This window comes from Dreissena polymorpha, chromosome 4, assembly GCF_020536995.1.
Source record: "Dreissena polymorpha isolate Duluth1 chromosome 4, UMN_Dpol_1.0, whole genome shotgun sequence".
Classification (NCBI taxonomy): domain Eukaryota; kingdom Metazoa; phylum Mollusca; class Bivalvia; order Myida; family Dreissenidae; genus Dreissena; species Dreissena polymorpha.
The window spans coordinates 64,684,092-64,710,443 of record NC_068358.1 but is presented as its reverse complement, the minus strand read 5'-3'; the positions used below and the strand labels follow the sequence as shown (position 1 = coordinate 64,710,443).

General features: G+C 33.8%; 2 protein-coding genes across 2 annotated transcripts in view; one reads left to right on the top strand and one right to left on the bottom strand.

The window, feature by feature from the left end:
- The window catches only part of LOC127876289 (translocation protein SEC63 homolog), a 34,445-nt gene extending 14,643 nt beyond the window's left edge, over positions 1 to 19,802 (top strand). The window contains exons 7-14 of the mRNA XM_052421416.1: positions 1,408 to 1,506; positions 2,103 to 2,239; positions 2,462 to 2,600; positions 11,356 to 11,504; positions 12,163 to 12,255; positions 12,609 to 12,728; positions 18,596 to 18,699; positions 19,326 to 19,802. Of these exons, the coding sequence (XP_052277376.1) occupies positions 1,408 to 1,506; positions 2,103 to 2,239; positions 2,462 to 2,600; positions 11,356 to 11,504; positions 12,163 to 12,255; positions 12,609 to 12,728; positions 18,596 to 18,598 (740 nt within the window). The 3' untranslated portion in view covers positions 18,599 to 18,699; positions 19,326 to 19,802. The remainder of the gene's footprint in view (positions 1 to 1,407; positions 1,507 to 2,102; positions 2,240 to 2,461; positions 2,601 to 11,355; positions 11,505 to 12,162; positions 12,256 to 12,608; positions 12,729 to 18,595; positions 18,700 to 19,325) is intronic.
- Positions 19,803 to 23,229: 3,427 nt separating this feature from the next.
- Positions 23,230 to 26,352, bottom strand: part of LOC127878477 (translocation protein SEC63 homolog) — a 34,548-nt gene continuing 31,425 nt past the window's right edge. The window contains exons 18-19 of the mRNA XM_052425004.1: positions 26,018 to 26,122; positions 23,230 to 23,599 (exon numbers count right to left, since the gene is read on the bottom strand). Of these exons, the coding sequence (XP_052280964.1) occupies positions 23,441 to 23,599; positions 26,018 to 26,122 (264 nt within the window). The 3' untranslated portion in view covers positions 23,230 to 23,440. The remainder of the gene's footprint in view (positions 23,600 to 26,017; positions 26,123 to 26,352) is intronic.

Sequence of the window (26,352 nt, the reverse complement as noted above, 5' to 3'; positions counted from 1 at the left end):
GGGTGTGGTCTATGTGGGCGGAGCCCTGGGGTGGGTAATGTGGACATGGATGGTCGAGATAGACCGTGTTGTAACAAGAGGTGGTCAGTATTAATTTGAAGTCAATTGGTGAATAAATGAACAAGTTATGTTAAAACTAAATTTTGGGTGGGCGTGGTCTATGTGGGCGGGGCGCCCCAGGGTTGGTAATGGGGCCATGCATAGTTGCGATTAACCGTATTGTCATAAAAGATGTTCAGTATCAATTTAAAGTAAATCCGTGTTGAAATGAAGAAGTTAATGTAAAATAACCTAAAAAAATGGGTGAAAATCTCTGACCCGGTACCATCCCAACTCCCATAACTTTTGACCCAGGGGTCAGATCAAAATTCGAAATAGTGCACTGTCGCACATATACTCATAGCAACCATGTGTTTAAGTTTCGAGGTTCTAGTGCTAATAGTGTAGGAGGAGATAGTTGCTAGGACGAACGGACGGACAGACGGCGGATATAACCACATAATCCCCCGCTCCAATTCGGAGCGTGTGGATAATCAATGACAAATCGATTCAAAGTACTGACGGTACAGTGTGACGATGCTTTTGAAGAGGATGGATATAAAAGCATCAATGTAAGTTTATCTACATCACCACAATTGTGAATGTGGGTACGAAAATTGTGGGTACGAAAAAAAAATTGTGTACGAACATTTTGGGTACGAAAAAAATTGGGTACGAAAAAAATGGGTACGAACAATTTTGGGTACGAAAAAAAATTTTGGGGAACGGGGAAGAAGTACCCCTGGACCTCTCGATAAATTTGAAAGAGGACGGGCACCAAGCTGCCTGTACTTTCATCAATGGCCCTGGGGTGGGTAATGTGGTCATGGATGGTCGAGATAGACCGTGTTGATTAAGAGATGCTCAGTATTAATTTGAAGTCAATTGGTGAATAAATGAAGTTATGTTAAAAAAAAATTGGGGTGGGCGTGGTCGGCCACTATCTCCACCTACACTATTAGCACTAGAACACTAAAACATATGCACATGGTAGCTATGATCATATGTGCTAACTAATAGTTAGTAGCATGTGCGTCGCATGTTGTTAATGAAATAAGTGAAAATGTCCTCATTTTACAATATTTTACCCCCATTCTTTTGACCCAGGTGTCAGATCAAAATTCCAAATAGTGCACCGTCGCACATATGCTCATAGCTACCACGTGTGTAAATTTCAAGGTTCTAGTCCTAATAGTGTTGGAGGAGATAGTGTCCAGAACAGACGGACAGACAACGGAGATCAATACAATATCCCCACGCATTTAAAAGCGTGGGGATAACTAACAAAATTTACTATGATGCGATAATTTAAATCAACATTTGGAATGCCCCCCTTGTTAACAGAGCCATGAATCGGATTACTTGCAGGTGAGATGCGCATACTGAGGAGGTGTCAAACGCTCGTCAATGAGATGATCCATGTTGTGTCGCAACTTTCGATTGCTCTTGAAGCTAGCTCATTGAAGCGTAAATAAATTTTTGGACTTAAACTAGCCATTGATTTTCACTGCTTGGTATTCGTGTTAAAATTTAACAAATATGTAATCTTATTGCATTGTATTAATTAAGTAGGAATGCTATATAAACATTTAAGGTCAATCAAAACGTTAATATGTAACACTTTTGATGACTTTCGATATACTTTATGAATGTTTTATCAGAAGTATCATGTTTTATTGCATTATTCGTGTGAAAATATATAAAACATTTGCATATTTTTGAGATCTTATTACACATATTAGACAGAGACACGTTTTGATAAGCAGTATCAAATAAGTTATCTTGCATCAGTATGCATTTAATATAAGACTTTTTATTTCACGGAATTTCAAAACAGAGCTTTTTGGTGAACCTTGTTTACACACTTTCAGTGAATGTATGCTGTTGACGGATTATACTTTCAGAATTTTGTACCTTTAGTTCTTTCGAATATAATTCTTTGCTTAAATTTTGAACACCGTTAAGAGGACCTGTCAAAATCTTTTATACGCTTAAACATTATTGTCCACAGTCGCTGAACAGTTAGGAAAGATATAACTGCAAAACACATAATATTATGTTAGCTCAAGATCGTGAAGAGATACCGAGTTTGGCCACAGCAGAAAACTGCATGAAGCTGTTGCAGATTATCGTCCAGGCTCTCCAGTCTAAGACCAGTCCCATACAACAACTGCCCCACATGAGCCTAGGCACAAAAATGGTAGACCAACACACCATACCTTACGCGGTTACTGTAAACATCTGTGTGGAATATTTGAATTAGCTCGAATGCATACCCATTAAAATCACATATGCAGATATTTTAATGCGATTGTTAACAATACATGGATTACATTTTACATATATTTCATTTCTAAACTTGTTTGTTTTGCCAATACTTTGATAGACATGCATCGTGTTGACCACATGTAATATCTTGCAGAGTATCCCGGAACTTATATCTATGGAAGAGGGAGAGAGAAGAGACACCTTTCTAAGTCATTTAACAGACGAACAATACCAAGATGTTATTAGCGCCTGTTCCCATATGCCGAATGTAGAGATGGGAGCTCGTTCCGAAGGTACACGTTTTAGCATAAAATGTATTGTTTAAACAATATACATTTTCAATCAGCGTATGCAATTAAGTCATTATGATTGTAACTTCGCAAAATATATTTACCATACTAGCATTAACGAAATAAAAATTTATCTCAATACAAATAAAAGAAAAGTACAACATTATTACCTTACGATAATAAATTGCGCATATGAAGATATTTCAATTAAAGTGCTGCATCGGAAAAACAAACACAATAAACCTTTTGTAAAATGCATTTTGTTTGTAATGTTGTATTTAAATTAATTAATCATTGAATGAAGATGGGACTGCTATGACGGTTATCGTTAGTATTGCACGCAAGAACATGATGAATACGGCGTATGAATCTAGGGCGCAGGAGAACGCAGTAGAAACCAATCAGACAGATACATATTTAGGCCATTGTCCATATTTTCCAGATGTAAGAAATCGTGATCTATTTATCTGTATTGATCGAATAGTTTTACGTAGCGTTCTGAGCTAAAATAAAAAGAAATACTTGAAGTATTTGTCAAATAGATTAATTCCTGCGTAAATGGGGAGTCGTTGTGTCATCATCATCATCATCATCATCTTCATCATCATCATCATGGTAAAAGACCAAACAAGGAATCCCAGAGAGCAGCAATGGTAAAACAAATATAACAGTTTTGCAGGAACAATAAAGGCCAATTTAGCTTGTACGTAGAACTGTTATATCAAAATAGGGCTTGTCTTTTATTCTTATAGAAATCAAGTAGACTTTTGTATGTTATTTATTGTATTCATAGTTTACAAAAAGATATATATAATTATTAAACAGCATTATTATGTTTAAAAACATATTTAAGGAGAGACAAGAAGGCTGGTGGCTGTACGTTGCCGACCTTGACAACAAACAGTTGGTTACAAAACCTGTTCTAATTGTATCGCTGTTGGAAGAGGTATGTGTAATATAACAATCAAATATATTTTAACATATATTCATTCTGTTAATTCCACTTTAATTCGCACAACCGAATATATATGGTCAAAAACCAGGCGTTATGTTATAAAACTTAATTTGTTTCGGATTCAATAACATTATTGACTCTGTATTTAAATGGTATTTAAAAATAAATGTTGTTCTTTCGTATTTCATTCGTGTTTGAACTTCCTTAATTATGCTTTCTTTTAATGCAAGTCCATACACCAAGTTCATACACAGATCAAATGAAGACATTATTCATTTCTTACCAACCAAACATGGTAAAAGTACAAGCAGCATTAAAACCGCCTCCTGGTTGTTTACTTACAGATTCGATTAAGAATATCTGCCCCAAAAGAAGCTGGATGTAACACATACAGCATCAAGCTAACATCAGACAGCTATTTCGGCTTAGATAAACATCTGACGTTAAAACTGATTGTCCAATATGTATGTATTGATTTAAAATGTAATTTGTTGTTTACGATATGTCTATTTCAATGAAACAAGCCATACCTTTCAAACCCGTTGAAAGTCTTGATATATTTTGTAGTTTAAATAATTAGAACACAATTAAATTTAGGCACGAACATGTTGAATCTGCTATATTTAATGGAAGGTCAGTGGAATTAAATGATAAACACCGTTTGCCTACCAGAAACAGAATAATAAGCGGCAATTACATTTCATTTTAATATACGTACACTAAACAAGGAAGCCATGTCCCAAGTAATCGTCATTTTATCTTATTAATTAGCACATATCGTAACATACACATGTAAAAGTAAAATAAAATCATATCCAAAGTTATATCAGATGTAAAGAAAAATACGATAACAAACAAAACATGATACGTCTGTCTACGATACAATTACCTCGATATAAGTTCGAGATCTCTTCTTAAATATGAACAGTAGAAACTGCATGTGCATCTTTAGGAGATCATATATGTACTATCTCATTTATTAAAGGCTATTGACCGAGTACCACATAGCTAGACAAAAACACATGAAATCACAAACATGAAATCACAAACATCCAATGAATAAAAATGGGTTGGATCAAGTTTGTGAAGAAAAGAAACACTCTAAATATGCATCGTTACGTCGCTTTCGCATAACAAATTCACACAATGATTTGATTGTAAAAATAAGCGCAGCGAATTAAAGACCTGATGTTAAATTTAAATACTTGATTATCAAAACACTCAGAGAAACAATCTTGTTGATTGTAGCAATTACCCTGACCTATTCCTGAAAACTCTTACACATAAGGAAAGTCAACCCACTACTATATGTGACATATCCTTCGATACATGGCATACGTATTTCAATAAATTTTTGTTTGAAGACAACTCTTTAAATATAAATTTTGCGAACACTAATGTGTCTAATAACGCAACCCCTATCGTTCTTAATACACAAATATCAATTCATTCAATTTGCAATCTTTGATCTCCAATTTCACCCTGACCGAGCGAAAAGCCAATATATCACTATACATGACTGGAAAGGTGATTTCATAAGCTTACAAGAAAACTGCATTTGAAAAACCTCTATACGTCGTAACTCAAAATAATTACCTTAAAACGTATGCACCGGTTTTGACAGCTACCGGCACTGCCATCATGAAGGCAAACACCATGCCCTAATATTGAGGCTGTCAACCACCAACATACAAAGAAATGCACAAATCAGGCCTTTTGCTCTGTGACTTACACATGTACCTTTAAACTGATACCAAAACTTATCATTTGAAATAAATTTTTTAAATCTAATAACAACTTACAGTCATGTGTAAAGATTAATTTATCAGGAAGGGGGGGAATTTCTTCTAATTCATATATAAGAGAGTATTCCCCTGCAACGTTGGTACTAGAAAGGTAGACAAAGCAAGTTCAACTTTCTTCGATTTTTTTCATAAATGAAGTATCTACCCCTTTTAAAGAAAAATGTGGATCTTATATTTTATTAATAACCTCATACCTGATATATTATGTTTAATGTTTTGTAGATGATATAGCAAACTGTGCAGAAACTGTTCAGAAGTTATAACAACAATTAAATGTCATAGATACATATTGCTGAGGTACTGGAATGGAAGTAAATTTAAATAAAACCGAAATCATCGTGTTTCAATAAGGTGGTGTCTTAAGAAATTGCGAACGTTGGTATTTTAGAGGACGACAAGTTAAAACAACATCTAATTACAAGTTCATGGGGCTCATGTTTACCCTTCCCTATCACGGTCAGAAGCTCTGAATAAGTTTACCATGCAAGCACAGAAAGCTATTTCTCAATATATGCGTATCAAAACTCATATGGTTACTGTACACCGATGCATATGCTTAAAATATTCGACTCGATGATTACACCAATATTGTTTTATGGGCATCAGGTCTGGGGCTATGAATTTATGCAAAAGATGGAATATGTTCATAATCTTTTTTGTAAAAAATATTCAAAGTTGTATAAAACCACTAATACCTGTATTGCTTTGGAAGAATGTGGAATACTACCTATGTGTATTTCGTACTATACTAACTGTATAAGGTACTGTTGCAAAGTTTGAGAAAACCCAGTAATTGTTATAATAAAATCTGTTACTTAATGCTTGTGTCATTAGACGATAATGGAAGGGACTGTTGAGCTACTAAAATAAAGATTCATGGTTTACATACGGTTTTGCATATGCCAGGATAAATCAAGAAATAGGCGATAACACTTGATTTATTAATATATTCAAAAAAACGTATTATTGCCTGTCATACACAACATTGGCATGACTAATACAAAATTAAAGTCGATGTTCTTTAAAACGTTTTAACAAACGTAGATCTTGAATATCTCTACACAATTTCAAATTGCTTTTCCAAAATTTCAAGGTGGTAACAAAAACTCAAGGTTGAACTTGGAAGACATTTAAACTTACGATTTGAATCGGGACTATGTACACATTGTTCAAATAGTGACATCGAAGTAATTGATTCTGAATGCCACGCATTTTTTCATTGTGATAAGTATTGTGATATCAGGTATTTGTGGTACTCATCTGGAGAGACGTTTACCTATTTTTACAATATTGTGTCTTCGAATAATGACACACGACAACACTTGATTTACTAAAGAAACTGTTCTATTCTGCTCTGTTCATCCAATTAAATTCAAAGATATTTCTGTGCCATATTTTTATATGTCAAATCTTCACCAACAAAATCGTTAATTAATTGAAATTATATGTATATATTATGTATTGAATCATTTACGTTTTGTAATAAATTATTCAATAAAATTAAGTATAAACACTGTATTGTTAAACATTGTGAATGTAAAATGACCGTCATTATTTTGAGCTTATATTTTACTTGGGCTGTAATTTCAACAGTTGCAGTTGTATGCGCTTAGTACTGAAATGGTGTTTATTTTGAGTTCTTCTAATATTTAACACATGTTTTTCTCGTGTAAATGTTTCATCAAGATGAATTATTTTTGTTCAATTATACACTGCACATCAGGTAGGTAAAAACTGAACATTGGTAAAAGAAACAAACATCATAATGATACAACACAGCGTGTGCAAGGTATTTTACACATTCAATTAGTTCTGTATTACATAAGACCATATTTAATAAGTTATGTACGTTGATTCTACAAAATATCGATGAATCTATACGGATATAGTTCTTTCTTTCCGTAACGTTTAAAAAAATACAAGTGGTATTACACTTCTGTTACATAGTCACAGTGGAATTTTATAATTGTATTAAAGGGATCTTTTCACATTTTGGTAAATTGACAAAAATGTTACAGAATCGCAAATTTTTTATGTATGCACACGGATGGTCGATAGCTTAAAGTGACACTTTTTCTCCAATTGTCACTAGTTCGAGCCCAGTTGAGGAATAGCCGATACTGTTTTTCTTTCATTATTGTTTTCTTTCTTTTTTTAATTGAGCTACTTAGTTGCAATGTTTAGAGTGATAAATTTAAAACATGTAATGACAATCTTGAATGCATGCCAAAATCTGTGAAAACGCCTATTTAACACAATACAATATCGATAGTTCAATTGTCTACCGTAAAACGATAAGAGACAAAGACATGGTAAGTAATATGTCATATGCCTGATCTGTTCCGATTGAAAGTATCTCAAATATTGAACGTCATATTAGAAAAATATGAAATGCATGTATGTATGTTTTTATTGTTTTAAATATAGGTATAATTTTATTTAATTGAAACGATGATTTTCAGTAAATTGGTTCAGAATGACGGATGGCGCTTAGTTTACCTGCAAGTCTTAAATCGGTCGGTGAAAAGAATGGATTACGCATAACGTGACCCTACATATATTAAAGGTACGTGATATGGTAAAACCTCCGTTCTGATGTTTATTTTGCAGTTTTTTTGTTATTAGATTTCACAATTAACGAAAGTGTTTCTTTGTCGTTTAATTATTATAACATGTATTCAGAGTGTATGTGTCGTTCTAATGTATTTGCCTACTGGCGACCTTTTTCAAACGCGCCAACACACGCAAGAACGACATGGAATTCATCAGCAACTATAAAGTTCCTTTTATTCCTCTTCTGTATATTGAAAATTAAACTTGATACTACAACTTCAAAGATCCGATAACGTGCATTAGTACACATTTGACAGTTACATTATATATATAGCAAAACAAGTTAAACAATGTACAACTATTTTGTTAACTGAACTTAACACACACACATGTTACATGTAACAGATTCCATCCTATAAGTCTCTTCTACGACACTTCAGCTGGCCAAAGTCGATCAGCTGTGTGAAGTCTAGATCTCGGAGGACTTGAAATTCAATAGACAGTAGCCCCAATGCTGTCAACCTTTTCTGACTCGTGGTGTTCCTCAGATAGTTTTTCACGCGTGATAATTTTTAAAATGACCTCTCACACTGACAGTTATAAACTAGAATAGTTAAGTATATTCGTACAGCGATATCAACGTTTGGAAAAGTTGTCTGTAGTTGATCTCCATCTAACTTCAGCATTTCACTCATGTGGGTGATGGTTTTGACTTGGTCTGCTTCCAAGATGGCTTTGAACTAAACGAACTCGTCAACAAAAGACGCCTGAATGTCATCTGGATCACTCCACCAGATGCGTTGCACATATCCGTTGATCATCCATTGTGAGAGACTCAAACTCTGTCATGAAACCAAACAGTTTGTGAAGACCAGAATATTCGCTCAGCCGGTTGCGAAATTCAACAGTAAGACAATCAACTATGCTGTAGAATGTGTGGCGAAAAAGCGATAGACATATTACAAAAATGATGTATGTTTAACCTGTTATGTGTGTCTGTGATCTGAGTTGTGGAATATTCAGAAACGGTGAGATATCCTTGTGACTCGTGTCAGTTATCCGATAAGTCAGTGAAATATCCTAAAGGTTAGTGTGGTAATCTGTCCGTAGACTTATCAAGGAGTGGTGCGGGAAAAAAATTGTGCAGGTTATAAACATAGGGTGAAAACCGTGACATGGTGATAACAACATAAGGAAGCCAGTGGTTGGCTCCGCTACAATTGGATATACATCAGAGGCCCGATAATACAAAGAAGCAATGTTGTGCTAAATATCTTTAGAGGTCCCCGACTGGTGCATCCAGATAGCACAGTAAATCTAAGCGAACTAAACGGTCCAGATGTTGCCATGACCATACGGGTAAGTCGTATAATAAACAGAGAAACTAATGGTTCTGAATGGTAATACAACACAGAAAGAAAATTGTTAGCGTAGTAAATCAGAGCGAACTAAACGGTTACAATTGGATATACATTGGGAAACTGGTAAAATCACACATCAATTTTCTACTGCAATCCCGATAGAGTCGTTAAATGGCGTAATAAAGAAAGATCATATATTGGGAAACAATCCTGGCCTTTTTAGCCTAGTGCTTAACCCGGCCCTGAATAATTTCTAAAAACCAATGTTCAATTGCATCTTTTGAAAAAACACACACAATTATTCCTACTTATAAGACGCGTGCTTATCAAGGTATATTAACGTAATATGGTCATCACGTAAACAAACTTCTGGTTATGATTTTGGTGTTCTGACATATCAGTTGATCTGTAAGGGAGCTACACCTTTACCAAGCGATTGGGTATACCTATGCTTTTTCAGTTGGGCGTTATGGTGACCAAGGCTTTGACATTTGTTTCGTTATTGTTGTGTTGTATTGCTTATTCAAAAAAGTTCTTTACATACATCACGAAGGTTATATTTGTTGAATTCTTATGGTCATAGCTTTGTCGCGTTCTCCAATAATTTACGATGGGATGGTCACGCCGTTAAGAATTATCTCGTCATGTTCATAGTTGTCTGCTATTTTAGTTTGAGTTAAGGTTGTCACACTATTGATAATCTTCTTGTCAATGCACTTGTTTTATTTAATTTAAGTCTGACGTCATTATGACAATCTTCTGGTCATTTGTAAATATTTTGTAAAGATGACGAAACTGCTGAGAACTTTCATCCTATTGCTCTGGTTTTCCACTTGTTTTCATTTGGACTTATACTTTTTTCAGCTATTGTATTTAGAATTTAAGGCGGCTCCAGCGTTGAAAGTCTCCTCTTTATAACTAACTCTGGTTAAATGCTCTTTCAGTTGAGCGTTTCGGTTGCTTAAACTTTTGCAATTTTGTCTTTATTGTCCTGTTTTCGTGCTATTTAAACGAAAGGTTACGACGTATCTAATTGTCAATCTACTCGTATACTCCTTACATGTTGAAATGAATGATCTTTTATTGATGATCATATATTGAAATCCGAAGAAAAATTGAAAAATATTTAAGTAAAGCTTTTCCTCAATAATTTAGCAGAAACTTTTATTTACAACACATTCTTGAAACTACTATTCAAACTATGCATGATGCAGTCATAGCGCATAAGCTTTTACATAAAGAGGTCCGAGGTTTGAACCTCTAGGCAGGCAAAAGGTTATTTTGTCCTTTTCTTAATTTATAAAATTACTCAAACCCAAATAGAACGGTTAAATCACTTAATGACATTTTTTACAAAATCAGTAAATACGTCCCTTTAAGAGCTTTATCAACAAGGCCCCAGGTGGCAAACAGATAAAGCATTTAAGGATTATAACACTATAAAAACATAATTATGGCTTCTGGAAAAAAAATCAATCAGTCCCATTTTCATCTAAGAAATTTGAGCATATTATATTCAGACCACACAATCAACTACAAACAAACAAATTTATATTAAATGATCTTGTGTTTTGCCAATTTATTCGTGAACACATAATTCAAAGAAGGAGCCGTTAAAAAGTAATGTCATCAATTATGAAATCACACTCAAGTAAACACTCTAATATAAGCATCTTAATCTTAACTCAAGACATATTTACAAATTAACATCTGCACAGTGATGGTCGAAGTAAAATAAAAAGATGGATGAAATAAGTATAGAATATTTTCTTGTGCCCCTTATGTTTTAAAAAATCGAAATATAATAATGCATTTTTCTTTCTGTATTGAGCACAATACTTCCAATAGTACACATTCCTTTTTATGATTCATAAAAATGCATACAGGATGACTAGCATTTTGAATAATGTCTAATAATAATATCTAAATACAAATAAAAGAAAAGTACAACATTATTACCTTACGATAATAAATTGCGCATATAAAGATATTTCAATTAAAGTGCTGGATCGGAAAAACAAACACAATAAACCTTTTGTAAAATGCATTTTGTTTGTAATGTTGTATTTAAATTAATTAATCAGTGAATGAAGATGGGACTGCTATGACGGTTATCGTTAGTATTGCACGCAAGAACATGTTGAATACGGCGTATGAATATAGGGCGCAGGAGAACGCAGTAGAAACCAATCAGACAGATACATATTTTGGCCATTGTCCATATTTTCCAGATGTAAGAAATCGTGATCTTTTTATCTGTATTGATCGAATAGTTTTACATAGCGTTCTGAGCTAAAATAAAAAGAAATACCTGAAGTATTTGTCAAATAGATTAATTCCTGCGTAAATGGGGAGTCGTTGTGCTTCATGTCTACATACAAACTCCAAATTCTGATCTATTTTAAGCAGGCCCGAACAGTTACCTCAAGAATCACAGTGAAGGCATAAAGTGGTCAATGTGGTACCATTTGCCATCATCATCACCATCATCATCATCATCATCATCATCATCATCATCATCATCATCATCATCATCATCATCATCATCATCATCATCATCATCATCATCGTCATCATCATCATCATCATCAGCAGCAGCAGCAGCAGCATTAGCATCATCATCATCATCATCATCATCATCATCATCATCTTGGTAAAAGCCCAAACAAGGAACCCCAGAGAGCAGCAATTGTAAAACAAATATAACAGTTTTGCAGGAACAATAAAGGCCAATTTAGCTTGTACGTAGAACTGTTATATCAATATAGGGTTTGTCTTTTATTCTTATAGAAATCAAGTAGACTTTTGTATGTTATTTATTGTATCCATAGTTTACAAAAAGATATATATAATTATTAAACAGCATTATTATGTTTAAAAACATATTTAAGGAGAGACAAGAAGGCTGGTGGCTGTACGTTGCCGACCTTGACAACAAACAGTTGGTTACAAAACCTGTTCTAATTGTATCGCTGTTGGAAGAGGTATGTGTAATATAACAATCAAATATATTTTAACATATATTCATTCTGCTAATTCCACTTTAATTCGCACAACCGAATATATATGGTCAAAAACCAGGCGTTATGTTATAAAACTTAATTTGTTTCGGATTCAATAACATTATTGACTCTGTATTTAAATGGTATTTAAAAATAAATGTTGTCCTTTCGTATTTCATTTGTGTTTGAACTTCCTTAATTATGCTTTCTTTTAATGCAAGTCCATACACCAAGTTCATACACAGATCAAATGAAGACATTATTCATTTCTTACCAACCAAACATGGTAAAAGTACAAGCAGCATTAAAACCGCCTCCTGGTTGTTTACTTACAGATTCGATTAAGAATATCAGCCCCAAAAGAAGCTGGATGTAACACAAACAGCATCAAGCTAACATCAGACAGCTATTTCGGCTTAGATAAACATCTGAAGTTAAAACTGATTGTCCAATATGTATGTATTGATTTAAATGTAATTTGTTGTTTACGATATGTCTATTTCAATGAAACAAGCCATACCTTTCAAACCCGTTGAAAGTCTTGATATATTTTGTAGTTTAAATAATTAGAACACAATTAAATTTAGGCACGAACATGTTGAATCTGCTATATTTTATTGAAGGTCAGTGGAATTAAATGATAAACACCGTTTGCCTACCAGAAACAGAATAATAAGCGGAAATTACATTTCATTTTAATATACGTACACTAAACAAGGAAGCCATGTCCCAAGTAATCGTCATTTTATCTTATTAATTAGCACATATCGTAACTTACACATGTAAAAGTAAAATAAAATCATATCCAAAGTTATATCAGATGTAAAGAAAAATATGATAACAAACAAAACATGATACGTCTGTCTACGATACAATTACCTGGATTTAAGTTCGAGATCTCTTCTTAAATATGAACAGTAGAAACTGCATGTGCATCTTTAGGAGATCATATATGTACTATCTCATTTATTAAAGGCTATTGACCGAGTACCACATAGCTAGACAAAAACACATGAAATCACAAACATCCAATGAATAAAAATGGGTTGATCGCCATGAAACGGTCAATAGCATTGGGAGTTGAAACCGGTTTTATTAGCGGAAAACTTCAAACTTATCACATAGTTATTTACTTTAATGCCACATATGCATATTGACAAATCTGAAAAGACTTGAGAATCAGACCACACCCCTGAAAATTTATTAACCTGGGTTCTACCAAATGAAGCCGCTGTGTTTAATGCATCATGGCAAATCAGTCAAACACGATACTAAAATAAGTGTCGTTAAATGCTAAAGAGTATTAATCCTAAAAATTGCCTTTTACAATATAGATTATTCAAAACTAGTATTTCAATGTTTTAGTTCATTGCTCTATGAAATTCTTTATGTTTGCTCTGTGTCATTCTTTGTCGAACCAACTTGGGAAAAGCTCGATATATCAGTCAGAATGTAAGGTTGAATGTGCGTGCGTGCGTATATGCATTACGTCACACGATTTTGTAAAATATGAAACCTGTGTCAAATGCCAAGCGCAAGTCCGGTGATTCACGATGCTGATCTTGATAAAGGAATAACACGCATTTTTGACAATTGGTTGAACATGTCTCCGACAGACATGTGGCCGATTTTACTAAACTTTTCAATAACTGCAAAAACTGAACTATATGTTATATTGGAAATGCCGTAATTGGTTGATATCTTATCCTTCTTTGTATTGCTACTATTGTTGTTGCACAGGACATGCAAGGAGAGAAGATGGTTGAGGTCATTATGGATAACCATAGCCGCTAGATTAATGACGTCAGAAACGATTAATCAACAACAAATAGTGTATAAGGCATAACGACTGCTTTCTCAAATGAGCTTTGCTGGATACAATTTACTTTAAAATAGCATCTTCACAGAAATATATTCATATATATGCAAACAATTGGTCACCAAGACGAACTGCACTCTCTCAATATCTAATATGGTTCGTTGGTAGTAAGCAATAATGAAGACGACACTCCCAGTTTTCATGATTAGGGATTAGGCCGAGGCCAAGTTGCGGACTAGAGTCTACATAACAGTGACAATCCAAACATACTCTGAGGAAATATTAACAATCATTTGATATTATTAACGTTTGTGAAACGTTGAGTAACTTTAAAGGGGAATTTGATAATTTGCTTCATGGTTATTATGCTATGATTATGTTCGACAGAGACGTGTTAATTCATTTAGAAATAGTGGCTGTAGTAACGTCTTTATCAGCAATAAGTTAGAATCATTGAATATTGTTAAACAGATATATTCAGATTTTGAAGATTGTGTCGTACTATTGTTGTTGTTGTTTTCTCAAAGGTATATACAGTGAATAATGTTATTGCATATTTAAGCTATGTTTCTCCAGAAGGGTCTACTATTTACATTAATAGCGAGTGGCATTTTAACAATTTACGATCAGATTGAGAAAATTAAATTAGATTATTCAGATTCATTTATTCTGTTAGCAGGCTATCTCGATAGTTGAACTAAAGATTATTTTGACTGCATACCCCCTGATAATTTTAAATAAATATATATGGTAACGTTGAATATGAAGGTAGTTTCTTTGAAATTCCACGATGTAATAAAGACTTGATAGGCGATAACTTTTGGCGTTCATTGGTCAACCTTTGTTGTGTATTCGATATTCACTTTTTGAATGGACGTTTTTCCTCTGATAGGCGAATAAACATGTTTTTCTAATAATGGGCTGTCCACAGTTGGTTTTAGAATTTCCTCAACTAAACTCTTCCTTAATACAATTCAAACTTCAAAGTTTTAGATCGTGATGAATCCGATCACTTTCCAATCACGTGCAATTTTCATTTACAAAATAAACTACCAATAAACGTTAATTGAAATGAATCTGTTCCCGAGATGAGGAAATGTACGTGTTTTAAATGAAAAGAAAACACAACCGATGTTTAAAACATTTAAAAAAAACTTGATTGGGATAAATAGAGAGATTATTAATGATTTGATTCCAAACAACATTAATGACGTAATTGAATTTATTTCTTCATTATAAAAAAAAAACAGCAGGCAAATGTATGCATAAAAGTATATATGGCTGGTTTATTGCAACTAGAATGGTTGGATCAAGTTTGTGAAGAAAAGAAACACTCTAAATATGCTGCGTTACGTCGCTTTCGCATAACAAATTCACACAATGATTTGATTGTAAAAATAAGCGCAGCGAATTAAAGACCTGATGTTAAATTTAAATACTTGATTATCAAAACACTCAGAGAAACAATCTTGTTGATTGTAGCAATAAGCCTGACCTATTCTTGAAAACTCTTACACATAAGGAAAGTCAACCCACTACTATATGTGACATATCCTTCGATACATGGCATACGTATTTCAATAAATTTTTGTTTGAAGACAACTCTTTAAATATAAATTTTGCGAACACTAATGTGTCTAATAACGCAACCCATATCGTTCTTAATACACAAATATCAATTCATTCAATTTGCAATCTTTGATCTCCAATTTCACCCTGACCGAGCGATAAGCCAATATATCACTATACATGACTGGAAAGGTGATTTCATAAGCTTACAAGAAAACTGCATTTGAAAAACCTCTATACGTCGTAACTCAAAATAATTACCTTAAAACGTATGCACCGGTTTTGACAGCTACCGGCACTGCCATCATGAAGGCAAACACCATGCCCTAATATTGAGGCTGTCAACCACCAACATACAAAGAAATGCACAAATCAGGCCTTTTGCTCTGTGACTTACACATGTACCTTTAAACTGATACCAAAACTTATCATTTGAAATAATTTTTTTAAATCTAATAACAACTTACAGTCATGTGTAAAGATTAATTTATCAGGAAGGGGGGGGAATTTCTTCTAATTCATATATAAGAGAGTATTCCCCTGCAACGTTGGTACTAGAAAGGTAGACAAAGCAAGTTCAACTTTCTTCAATTTTTTTTATAAATGAAGTATCTACCCCTTTTAAAGAAAAATGTGGATCTTATATTTTATTAATAACCTCATACCTGATATATTATGTTTAATGTTTTGTAGATGATATAGCAAACTGTGCAGAAACTGTTCAGAAGTTATAACAACAATTAAATGTCATAGATACATATTGCTGAGGTACTGGAATGGAAGTAAATTTAAATAAAACCGAAATCATCGTGTTTCAATAAGGTGGTGTCTTAAGAAATTGCGAACGTTGGTATTTTAGAGGACGACAAGTTAAAACAACATCTAATTACAAGTTCATGGGGCTCATGTTTACCCTTCCCTATCACGGTCAGAAGCTCTGAATAAGTTTACCATGCAAGCACAGAAAGCTCTTTCTCAATATATGCGTATCAAAACTCATATGGTTACTGTACACCGATGCATATGCTTAAAATATTCGACTCGATGATTACACCAATATTGTTTTATGGGCATCAGGTCTGGGGCTATGAATTTATGCAAAAGATGGAATATGTTCATAATCTTTTTTGTAAAAAATATTCAAAGTTATATAAAACCACTAATACCTGTATTGCTTTGGAAGAATGTGGAATACTACCTATGTGTAATTCGTACTATACTAACTGTATAAGGTACTGTTGCAAAGTTTGAGAAAACCCAGTAATTGTTATAATAAAATCTGTTACTTAATGCTTGTGTCATTAGACGATAATGGAAGGGACTGTTGAGCTACTAAAATAAAGATTCATGGTTTACATACGGTTTTGCATATGCCAGGATAAATCAAGAAATAGGCGATAACACTTGATTTATTAATATATTCAAAAAAACGTATTATTGCCTGTCATACACAACATTGGCATGACTAATACAAAATTAAAGTCGATGTTCTTTAAAACGTTTTAACAAACGTAGATCTTGAATATCTCTACACAATTTCAAATTGCTTTTCCAAAATTTCAAGGTGGTAACAAAAACTCAAGGTTGAACTTGGAAGACATTTAAACTTACGATTTGAATCGGGACTATGTACACATTGTTCAAATAGTGACATCGAAGTAATTGATTCTGAATGCCACGCATTTTTTTCATTGTGATAAGTATTGTGATATCAGGTATTTGTGGTACTCATCTGGAGAGACGTTTACCTATTTTTACAATATTGTGTCTTCGAATAATGACACACGACAACACTTGATTTACTAAAGAAACTGTTCTATTCTGCTCTGTTCATCCAATTAAATTCAAAGATATTTCTGTGCCATATTTTTATATGTCAAATCTTCACCAACAAAATCGTTAATTAATTGAAATTATATGTATATATTATGTATTGAATCATTTACGTTTTGTAATAAATTATTCAATAAAATTAAGTATAAATACTGTATTGTTAAACATTGTGAATGTAAAATGACCGTCATTATTTTGAGCTTATATTTTACTTGGGCTGTAATTTCAACAGTTGCAGTTGTATGCGCTTAGTACTGAAATGGTGTTTATTTTGAGTTCTTCTAATATTTAACACATGTTTTTCTCGTGTAAATGTTTCATCAAGATGAATTATTTTTGTTCAATTATACACTGCACATCAGGTATGTAAAAACTGAACATTGGTAAAAGAAACAAACATCATAATGATACAACACAGCGTGTGCAAGGTATTTTACACATTCAATTAGTTCTGTATTACATAAGACCATATTTAATAAGTTATGTACGTTGATTCTACAAAATATCGATGAATCTATACGGATATAGTTCTTTCTTTCCGTAACGTTTAAAAAAATACAAGTGGTATTACACTTCTGTTACATAGTCACAGTGGAATTTTATAATTGTAATAAAGGGATCTTTTCACATTTTGGTAAATTGACAAAAATGTTACAGAATCGCAAATTTTTTATGTATGCACACGGATGGTCGATAGCTTAAAGTGACACTTTTTCTCCAATTGTCACTAGTTCGAGCCCAGTTGAGGAATAGCCGATACTGTTTTTCTTTCATTATTGTTTTCTTTCTTTTTTTAATTGAGCTACTTAGTTGCAATGTTTAGAGTGATAAATTTAAAACATGTAATGACAATCTTGAATGCATGCCAAAATCTGTGAAAACGCCTATTTAACACAATACAATATCGATAGTTCAATTGTCTACCGTAAAACGATAAGAGACAAAGACATGGTAAGTAATATGTCATATGCCTGATCTGTTCCGATTGAAAGTATCTCAAATATTGAACGTCATATTAGAAAAATATGAAATGCATGTATGTATGTTTTTATTGTTTTAAATATAGGTATAATTTTATTTAATTGAAACGATGATTTTCAGTAAATTGGTTCAGAATGACGGATGGCGCTTAGTTTACCTGCAAGTCTTAAATCGGTCGGTGAAAAGAATGGATTACGCATAACGTGACCCTACATATATTAAAGGTACGTGATATGGTAAAACCTCCGTTCTGATGTTTATTTTGCAGTTTTTTTGTTTCATTTCACAATTAACGAAAGTGTTTCTTTGTCGTTTAATTATTATAACATGTATTCAGAGTGTATGTGTCGTTCTAATGTATTTGCCTACTGGCGACCTTTTTCAAACGCGCCAACACACGCAAGAACGACATGGAATTCATCAGCAACTATAAAGTTCCTTTTATTCCTCTTCTGTATATTGAAAATTAAACTTGATACTACAACTTCAAAGATCCGATAACGTGCATTAGTACACATTTGACAGTTACATTATATATATAGCAAAACAAGTTAAACAATGTACAACTATTTTGTTAACTGAACTTAACACACACACGACACTTCAGCTGGCCAAAGTCGATCAGCTGTGTGAAGTCTAGATCTCGGAGGACTTGAAATTCAATAGACAGTAGCCCCAATGCTGTCAACCTTATCTGACTCGTGGTGTTCCTCAGATAGTTTTTCACGCGTGATAATTTTTAAAATGACCTCTCACACTGACAGTTATAAACTAGAATAGTTAAGTATATTCGTACAGCGATATCAACGTTTGGAAAAGTTGTCTGTAGTTGATCTCCATCTAACTTCAGCATTTCACTCATGTGGGTGATGGTTTTGACTTGGTCTGCTTCCAAGATGGCTTTGAACTAAACGAACTCGTCAACAAAAGACGCCTGAATGTCATCTGGATCACTCCACCAGATGCGTTGCACATATCCGTTGATCATTCATTGTGAGAGACTCAAACTCTGTCATGAAACCAAACAGTTTGTGAAGACCAGAATATTCGCTCAGCCGGTTGCGAAATTCAACAGTGAGACAATCAACTATGCTGTAGAATGTGTGGCGAAAAAGCGATAGACATATTACAAAAATGATGTATGTTTAACCTGTTATGTGTGTCTGTGATCTGAGTTGTGGAATATTCAAAAACGGTGAGATATCCTTGTGACTCGTGTCAGTTATCCGATAAGTCAGTGAAATATCCTAAAGGTTAGTGTGGTAATCTGTCCGTAGACTTATCAAGGAGTGGTGCGGGAAAAAAATTGTGCAGGTTATAAACATAGGGTGAAAACCGTGACATGGTGATAACAACATAAGGAAGCCAGTGGTTGGCTCCGCTACAATTGGATATACATCAGAGGCCCGATAATACAAAGAAGCAATGTTGTGCTAAATATCTTTAGAGGTCCCCGACTGGTGCATCCAGATAGCACAGTAAATCTAAGCGAACTAAACGGTCCAGATGTTGCCATGACCATACGGGTAAGTCGTATAATAAACAGAGAAACTAATGGTTCTGAATGGTAATACAACACAGAAAGAAAATTGTTAGCATAGTAAATCAGAGCGAACTAAACGGTTACAATTGGATATACATTGGGAAACTGTTAAAATCACACATCAATTTTCTACTGCAATCCCGATAGAGTCGTTAAATGGCGTAATAAAAAAAGATCATATATTGGGAAACAATCCTGGCCTTTTTAGCCTAGTGCTTAACCCGGCCCTGAATAATTTCTAAAAACCAATGTTCAATTGCATCTTTTGAAAAAACACACACAATTATTCCTACTTATAAGACGCGTGCTTATCAAGGTACAATAACGTAATATGGTCATCACGTAAACAAACTTCTGGTTATGATTTTGGTGTTCTGACATATCAGTTGATCTGTAAGGGAGCTACACCTTTACCAAGCGATTGGGTATACCTATGCTTTTTCAGTTGGGCGTTATGGTGACCAAGGCTTTGACATTTGTTTCGTTATTGTTGTGTTGTATTGCTTATTCAAAAAAGTTCTTTACATACATCACGAAGGTTATATTTGTTGAATTCTTATGGTCATAGCTTTGTCGCGTTCTCCAATAATTTACGATGGGATGGTCACGCCGTTAAGAATTATCTCGTCATGTTCATAGTTGTCTGCTATTTTAGTTTGAGTTAAGGTTGTCACACTATTGATAATCTTCTTGTCAATGCACTTGTTTTATTTAATTTAAGTCTGACGTCATTATGACAATCTTCTGGTCATTTGTAAATATTTTGTAAAGATGACGAAACTGCTGAGAACTTTCATCCTATTGCTCTGGTTTTCCACTTGTTTTCATTTGGACTTATACTTTTTTCAGCTATTGTATTTAGAATTTAAGGCGGCTCCAGCGTTGAAAGTCTCCTCTTTATAACTAACTCTGGTTAAATGCTCTTTCAGTTGAGCGTTTCGGTTGCTTAAACTTTTGCAATTTTGTCTTTATTGTCCTGTTTTCGTGCTATTTAAACGAAAGGTTACGACGTATCTAATTGTCAATCTACTCGTATACTCCTTACATGTTGAAATGAATGATCTTTTATTGATGATCATATATTGAAATCCGAAGAAAAATTGAAAAATATTTAAGTAAAGCTTTTCCTCAATAATTTAGCAGAAACTTTTATTTACAACACATTCTTGAAACTACTATTCAAACTATGCATGATGCAGTCATAGCGCATAAGCTTTTACATAAAGAGGTCCCAGGTTTGAACCTCTAGGCAGGCAAAAGGTTATTTTGTCCTTTTCTTAATTTATAAAATTACTCAAACCCAAATAGAACGGTTAAATCACTTAATGACATTTTTTACAAAATCAGTAAATACGTCCCTTTAAGAGCTTTATCAACAAGGCCCCAGGTGGCAAACAGATAAAGCATTTAAGGATTATAACACTATAAAAACATAATTATGGCTTCTGGAAAAAAAATCAATCAGTCCCATTTTCATCTAAGAAATTTGAGCATATTATATTCAGACCACACAATCAACTACAAACAAACAAATTTATATTAAATGATCTTGTGTTTTGCCAATTTATTCATGAACACATAATTCAAAGAAGGAGCCGTTAAAAAGTAATGTCATCAATTATGAAATCACACTCAAGTAAACACTCTAATATAAGCATCTTAATCTTAACTCAAGACATATTTACAAATTAACATCTGCACAGTGATGGTCGAAGTAAAATAAAAAGATGGATGAAATAAGTATAGAATATTTTCTTGTGCCCCTTATGTTTTAAAAAATCGAAATATAATAATGCATTTTTCTTTCTGTATTGAGCACAATACTTCCAATAGTACACATTCCTTTTTATGATTCATAAAAATGCATACAGGATGACTAGCATTTTGAATAATGTAGCAATAAAAAATATTTCTAGGTAACATTTGATAAAATAAAAAAATGCCCACAAGGAATGTTAAGATTTTATGGTATAAATGCAACTGCATGGTAATTTTCCATGCATTTGCAAAATGAACATACACAATGCAGCTGAGTTTTTTATGAAAATTCACTTTGATGATCATCAATCAACACGTACTGACTGATAACCATGTATTGGTTTACATAAATGCGTGTTATCAAAACAAATAACAGAAAAAAGCAGAAACAAATAAAGATTTCTCTGAAATAGAATTAGTGTCAACATATCAATTTCTTTCCTACATGATGGGCAGTAAATATTGAACTAGAACAGTGTTGATAATCTCAAATAAATACAAACCATACCACACCACTTCATTAGTATATCACATATTATTTAAATATCAGCCCATAATGTGGGAATTGTGCTTCAACAATTGAACACTTTATTTTAGCTGTTAATTCTTCCTATCATGATCATGGGCAGTAAATATTGAACTAGAACAGTGTTGATAATCTCAAATAAATACAAACCATACCACACCACTTCATTAGTATATCACATATTATTTAAATATCAGCCCATAATGTGGGAATTGTGCTTCAACAATTGAACACTTTATTTTAGCTGTTAATTCTTCCTATCATGATCAACATGTTATGATGACATATTAAATGGACTTGTTCAACCTCTGGCAAGAAGAAAATGGAATATGAATACATTTAATATAGAATATATCATGGTGTGGCATTTATATAAAAAAAACTCATATTTTGTCCAAAGTCCATGCAAACCTTAAAAGATTTTAACAAAAATAGATGATTTAACACAAGAGTCCGCAATAGAAACGGCACATTTAAGAGCACCACAAAATGAAGCGGGATCAAGTGTAGCACACATTAAAAAAGTCTAATCAAAATGCAGAAAGAAATGCATGGCAACATTGCAAAACTTTGATAACAAACCAAAGCTTAATTGTTTAAATGAGCTTATTTAACAACGTTGAAATGCACACTTTTTTCAAATGCCTTACATAGCAAAATCAAAATTTCTGTTACAAGAAAGTCTGGCAAATTCAAAATATTCTTTTTTTCCCCAGAACAGACACTGATGACATGTGCTACACAAGAAAGGCAGAATTATATTTCCCTATTGCCAAATCAGTCTAAAAAGCATTTATTTAAAACTGAAAATCATCATAATTTACTTTATTCTTACTGTACAGACACGTGGCAAATTATATTTCATATCAAACCACAAATGCGGCAATACCATATCCCCCCCACACACTACAAATAAACTATATATTCATGTCACAAAATAACCAATTATAATAAGAAAATACAAAATATATGCTTCATTTTGTACATCTGTTCAAATGTCAATAAAATATTTTTGTAATAAATAAATAAATGCAAAAAATGATAGCATCTTTAAGATTTCTTCACATAAATGACTCCTCATAATTGTCATTGTCCTCGTATTTCTCATAAACATCATCATTATCTGTTGTAACTGCCCTTAATCATCGTATTCCTCCTCCTCATCATCATCGTCATTATCGGTGGAGTAGTCTGAGTCGTTGCTGGCGTTGCCTTTCTCTGCCTCAGCCTCGTCCTCGGTGTCGGAGATGTCCCACTGAGGGTGGTCCTCTACCTTCTTGGCCTCCTTCACATCCAACTGAAAACACAAACGCATGTGCGTAAAGTGTCGTCCCAGATGAGCCTGTGCAGTCTGCACAGGCTAATCAGGGACAACATTTTCCGCTTTTATGGAATGTTTCGTTCAAAGGAAGTCTCTTCCAAATGAAAATCCACTTAAGGCAGAAGGTGTTTTTACCTCCACCTAAAACACAGGAGTTTCTGAGCCTTGTTTTGGGAAAAACTGGGCTTAATGCTCTTACTTAATTTGTATGACCAAACTACTTTTCAATACCGCAAACAATCTTAAACAAACCAAGAGATCAACACAAACGAGCCTCATTCTTGGAAAACTGGATTTAAAGCAAGTGTGTAGAGTGTCGTCCTAGATTAGCCTGTCTGCAGTCTGCACAGGCTAATCAGTGACCACACTTTCCATTTTAATATTTGATATTTTAATATTTGATTTTGGAAAAACTGGCTTATTGCATGAGTAAAATGTCGTCCCAGATTAGCATTTGCAATCCACACCTGCTAATAAGGGACAACACTTTCCGCTTTTATGGAATTTCCGTTTAAAGTAAATCTCTTCTAACTGAAAATCAAATTTCCGAGGAAAAAGTTGTCCCTGATTAGCATGTGCAGATCCCACAGGTTTACACTTTACGCACTTGCATTAAGCCCACTTTTCCCAGAATAAGGCTCGTATGTTTGTTGGTCTCTTTTTGTTTTTTCAATTGATTTTCTGTTGTATTAAAAAGTATTTTGGTCATAAATCTGAGGTTCGCTTGCTATAAGCAGGAATTCCATTTAAAAAACACTTTAGGGAGAGTAAAAAATACCTTTCCCCTGTCACAAAGAATAGACTTTGAATAGCTTAGAATTATCAGTAAAAACATCTTGGCATTACAAGAAGAAATCAGCCTAGAGGAAGGCATTGTTTTACTGCCTGTATAACTAACAAATATGGCAGTCAAACACAGTTGAGAATGTTTGTAAATTTAACAAGAAAGGACCTGTTCAAATGATAAATTCTTAGCTTTCTGGCTAAAAATGATAAATACACACCTAATCAAATCTTATTGTAAGGTTAATTATGCTAGAGACCAATATATTAGTTTGAATTTAAAACTGTTTAACTATTTTGCAGTTATCTATTGGAGTAAGTGTCTAACCTGAGCATGCTAGGTTAATTAAAAAACAAGAGATGTGTTCGTCAGAAACACAATGCCCCCTATTGTGCCGCTTTGAAAGAAAAAAAAAATATTTTTTTGACCTTTGACCTTGCAGGATGACCTTGACCTTGAACTTCCACCACTCAAAATGTGCAGCTTCATGAGAAAGCCGCTTTGAATTTTTTTTTTTTTACCTTTGACCTTGAAGGATGACCTTGACCTTGAACTTCCACCACTCACAATGTGCAGCTTCATGAGAACGCCACTTTGAATTTTTTTTATTTTTTTTTTGACCTTAGACCTTGAAAGATGACCTTGGCCTTGAAGGATGACCTTGACCTTGAAGGATGACCTTGACCTTGAACTTCCACCACTCACAATGTGCAGCTTCATAAGAACACGGCTTTGAAAAAAATAATAAAAAAATTTGACCTTTGACCTAGAAGGATGACCTTGACCTTGAAGGATGATCTTGACCTTGAAGGATGACCTTGACCTTGAACTTCCACCACTCACAATGTGCAGCTTCATAAGAAAGCTGCTTTGAAAAAAAAAATAAAAAAAAATTGACCTTTGACCTTGAAGGATGACCTTGACCTTGAAGGATGACCTTGACCTTGAACTTCCACCACTGAAAATGTGCAGCTTCATGAGAACGCCATTTTGAATTTTTTTTTTTTTTACCTTTGACCTTGAAGGAACACCTTGACCTTGAACTTCCACCACTCAAAATGTGCAGCTTTACGAGATACACATGCATGCCAAATATCAAGTTGCTATCTTCAATATTGAAAAAGTTATGGCCAATGTTAAAGTTTTCAGACGGACAGACGCCATATATTTGACATTTGACCTTGAAGGATGACCTTGACCTTCACCTTTTACCACTCAAAATGTTTAGCTCCGTGAGATGCACATGCAAGCCAAATATCAAGTTGCTATCTTCAATAGTGAAAAAGTTATGGCCAATGTTAAAGTTTTTGGACGGACGGACAGACGCTTTATATTTGACATTTGACCTTGAAGGATGACCTTGACCTTCACCTTTCACCAAAATGTGCAGCTCCGTGAGATGCACATGCATGCCAAATATCTATCTTCAATAATGAAAAAGTTATGGCCAACGTTAAAGTTTTTTTTCGGACGGAAGGACAGACTGATACACATACTGACATACTGACTGACTGACTGACGGACAGTTTAACTGCTTTATGCTACCCTACCGGGAGCATAAAAACATAAGAAGAACACAGATAAAAAGTATAATAAAAATAAAAATTTACCTTGAAGTTGTGATGTTGATCAAAGTCAAAGTAGCTGTCAGAACGCAGCACTACGCTGTATGTGTAGATGCCAACCTTAGGTGGGGCCGAGAACTTCAATGTCATCTGCAACAACACACAGGTGGTTAGCGTGTGGCTTTGATATTAATTAGTAAAAACATCATTTTGAATGAAAAATCAACTTCTCTGAAAAAACAAATTCACTATCAAATATATACATAACAAGGAATTCAACTCAAAATGACCTGAAAACAGGGTGCATCACTTTGAACAGCCATAACTTCATCAATTCTGCAGCGATTTCAATGAACTCGGTGTTTTTCAATGCAGAAATG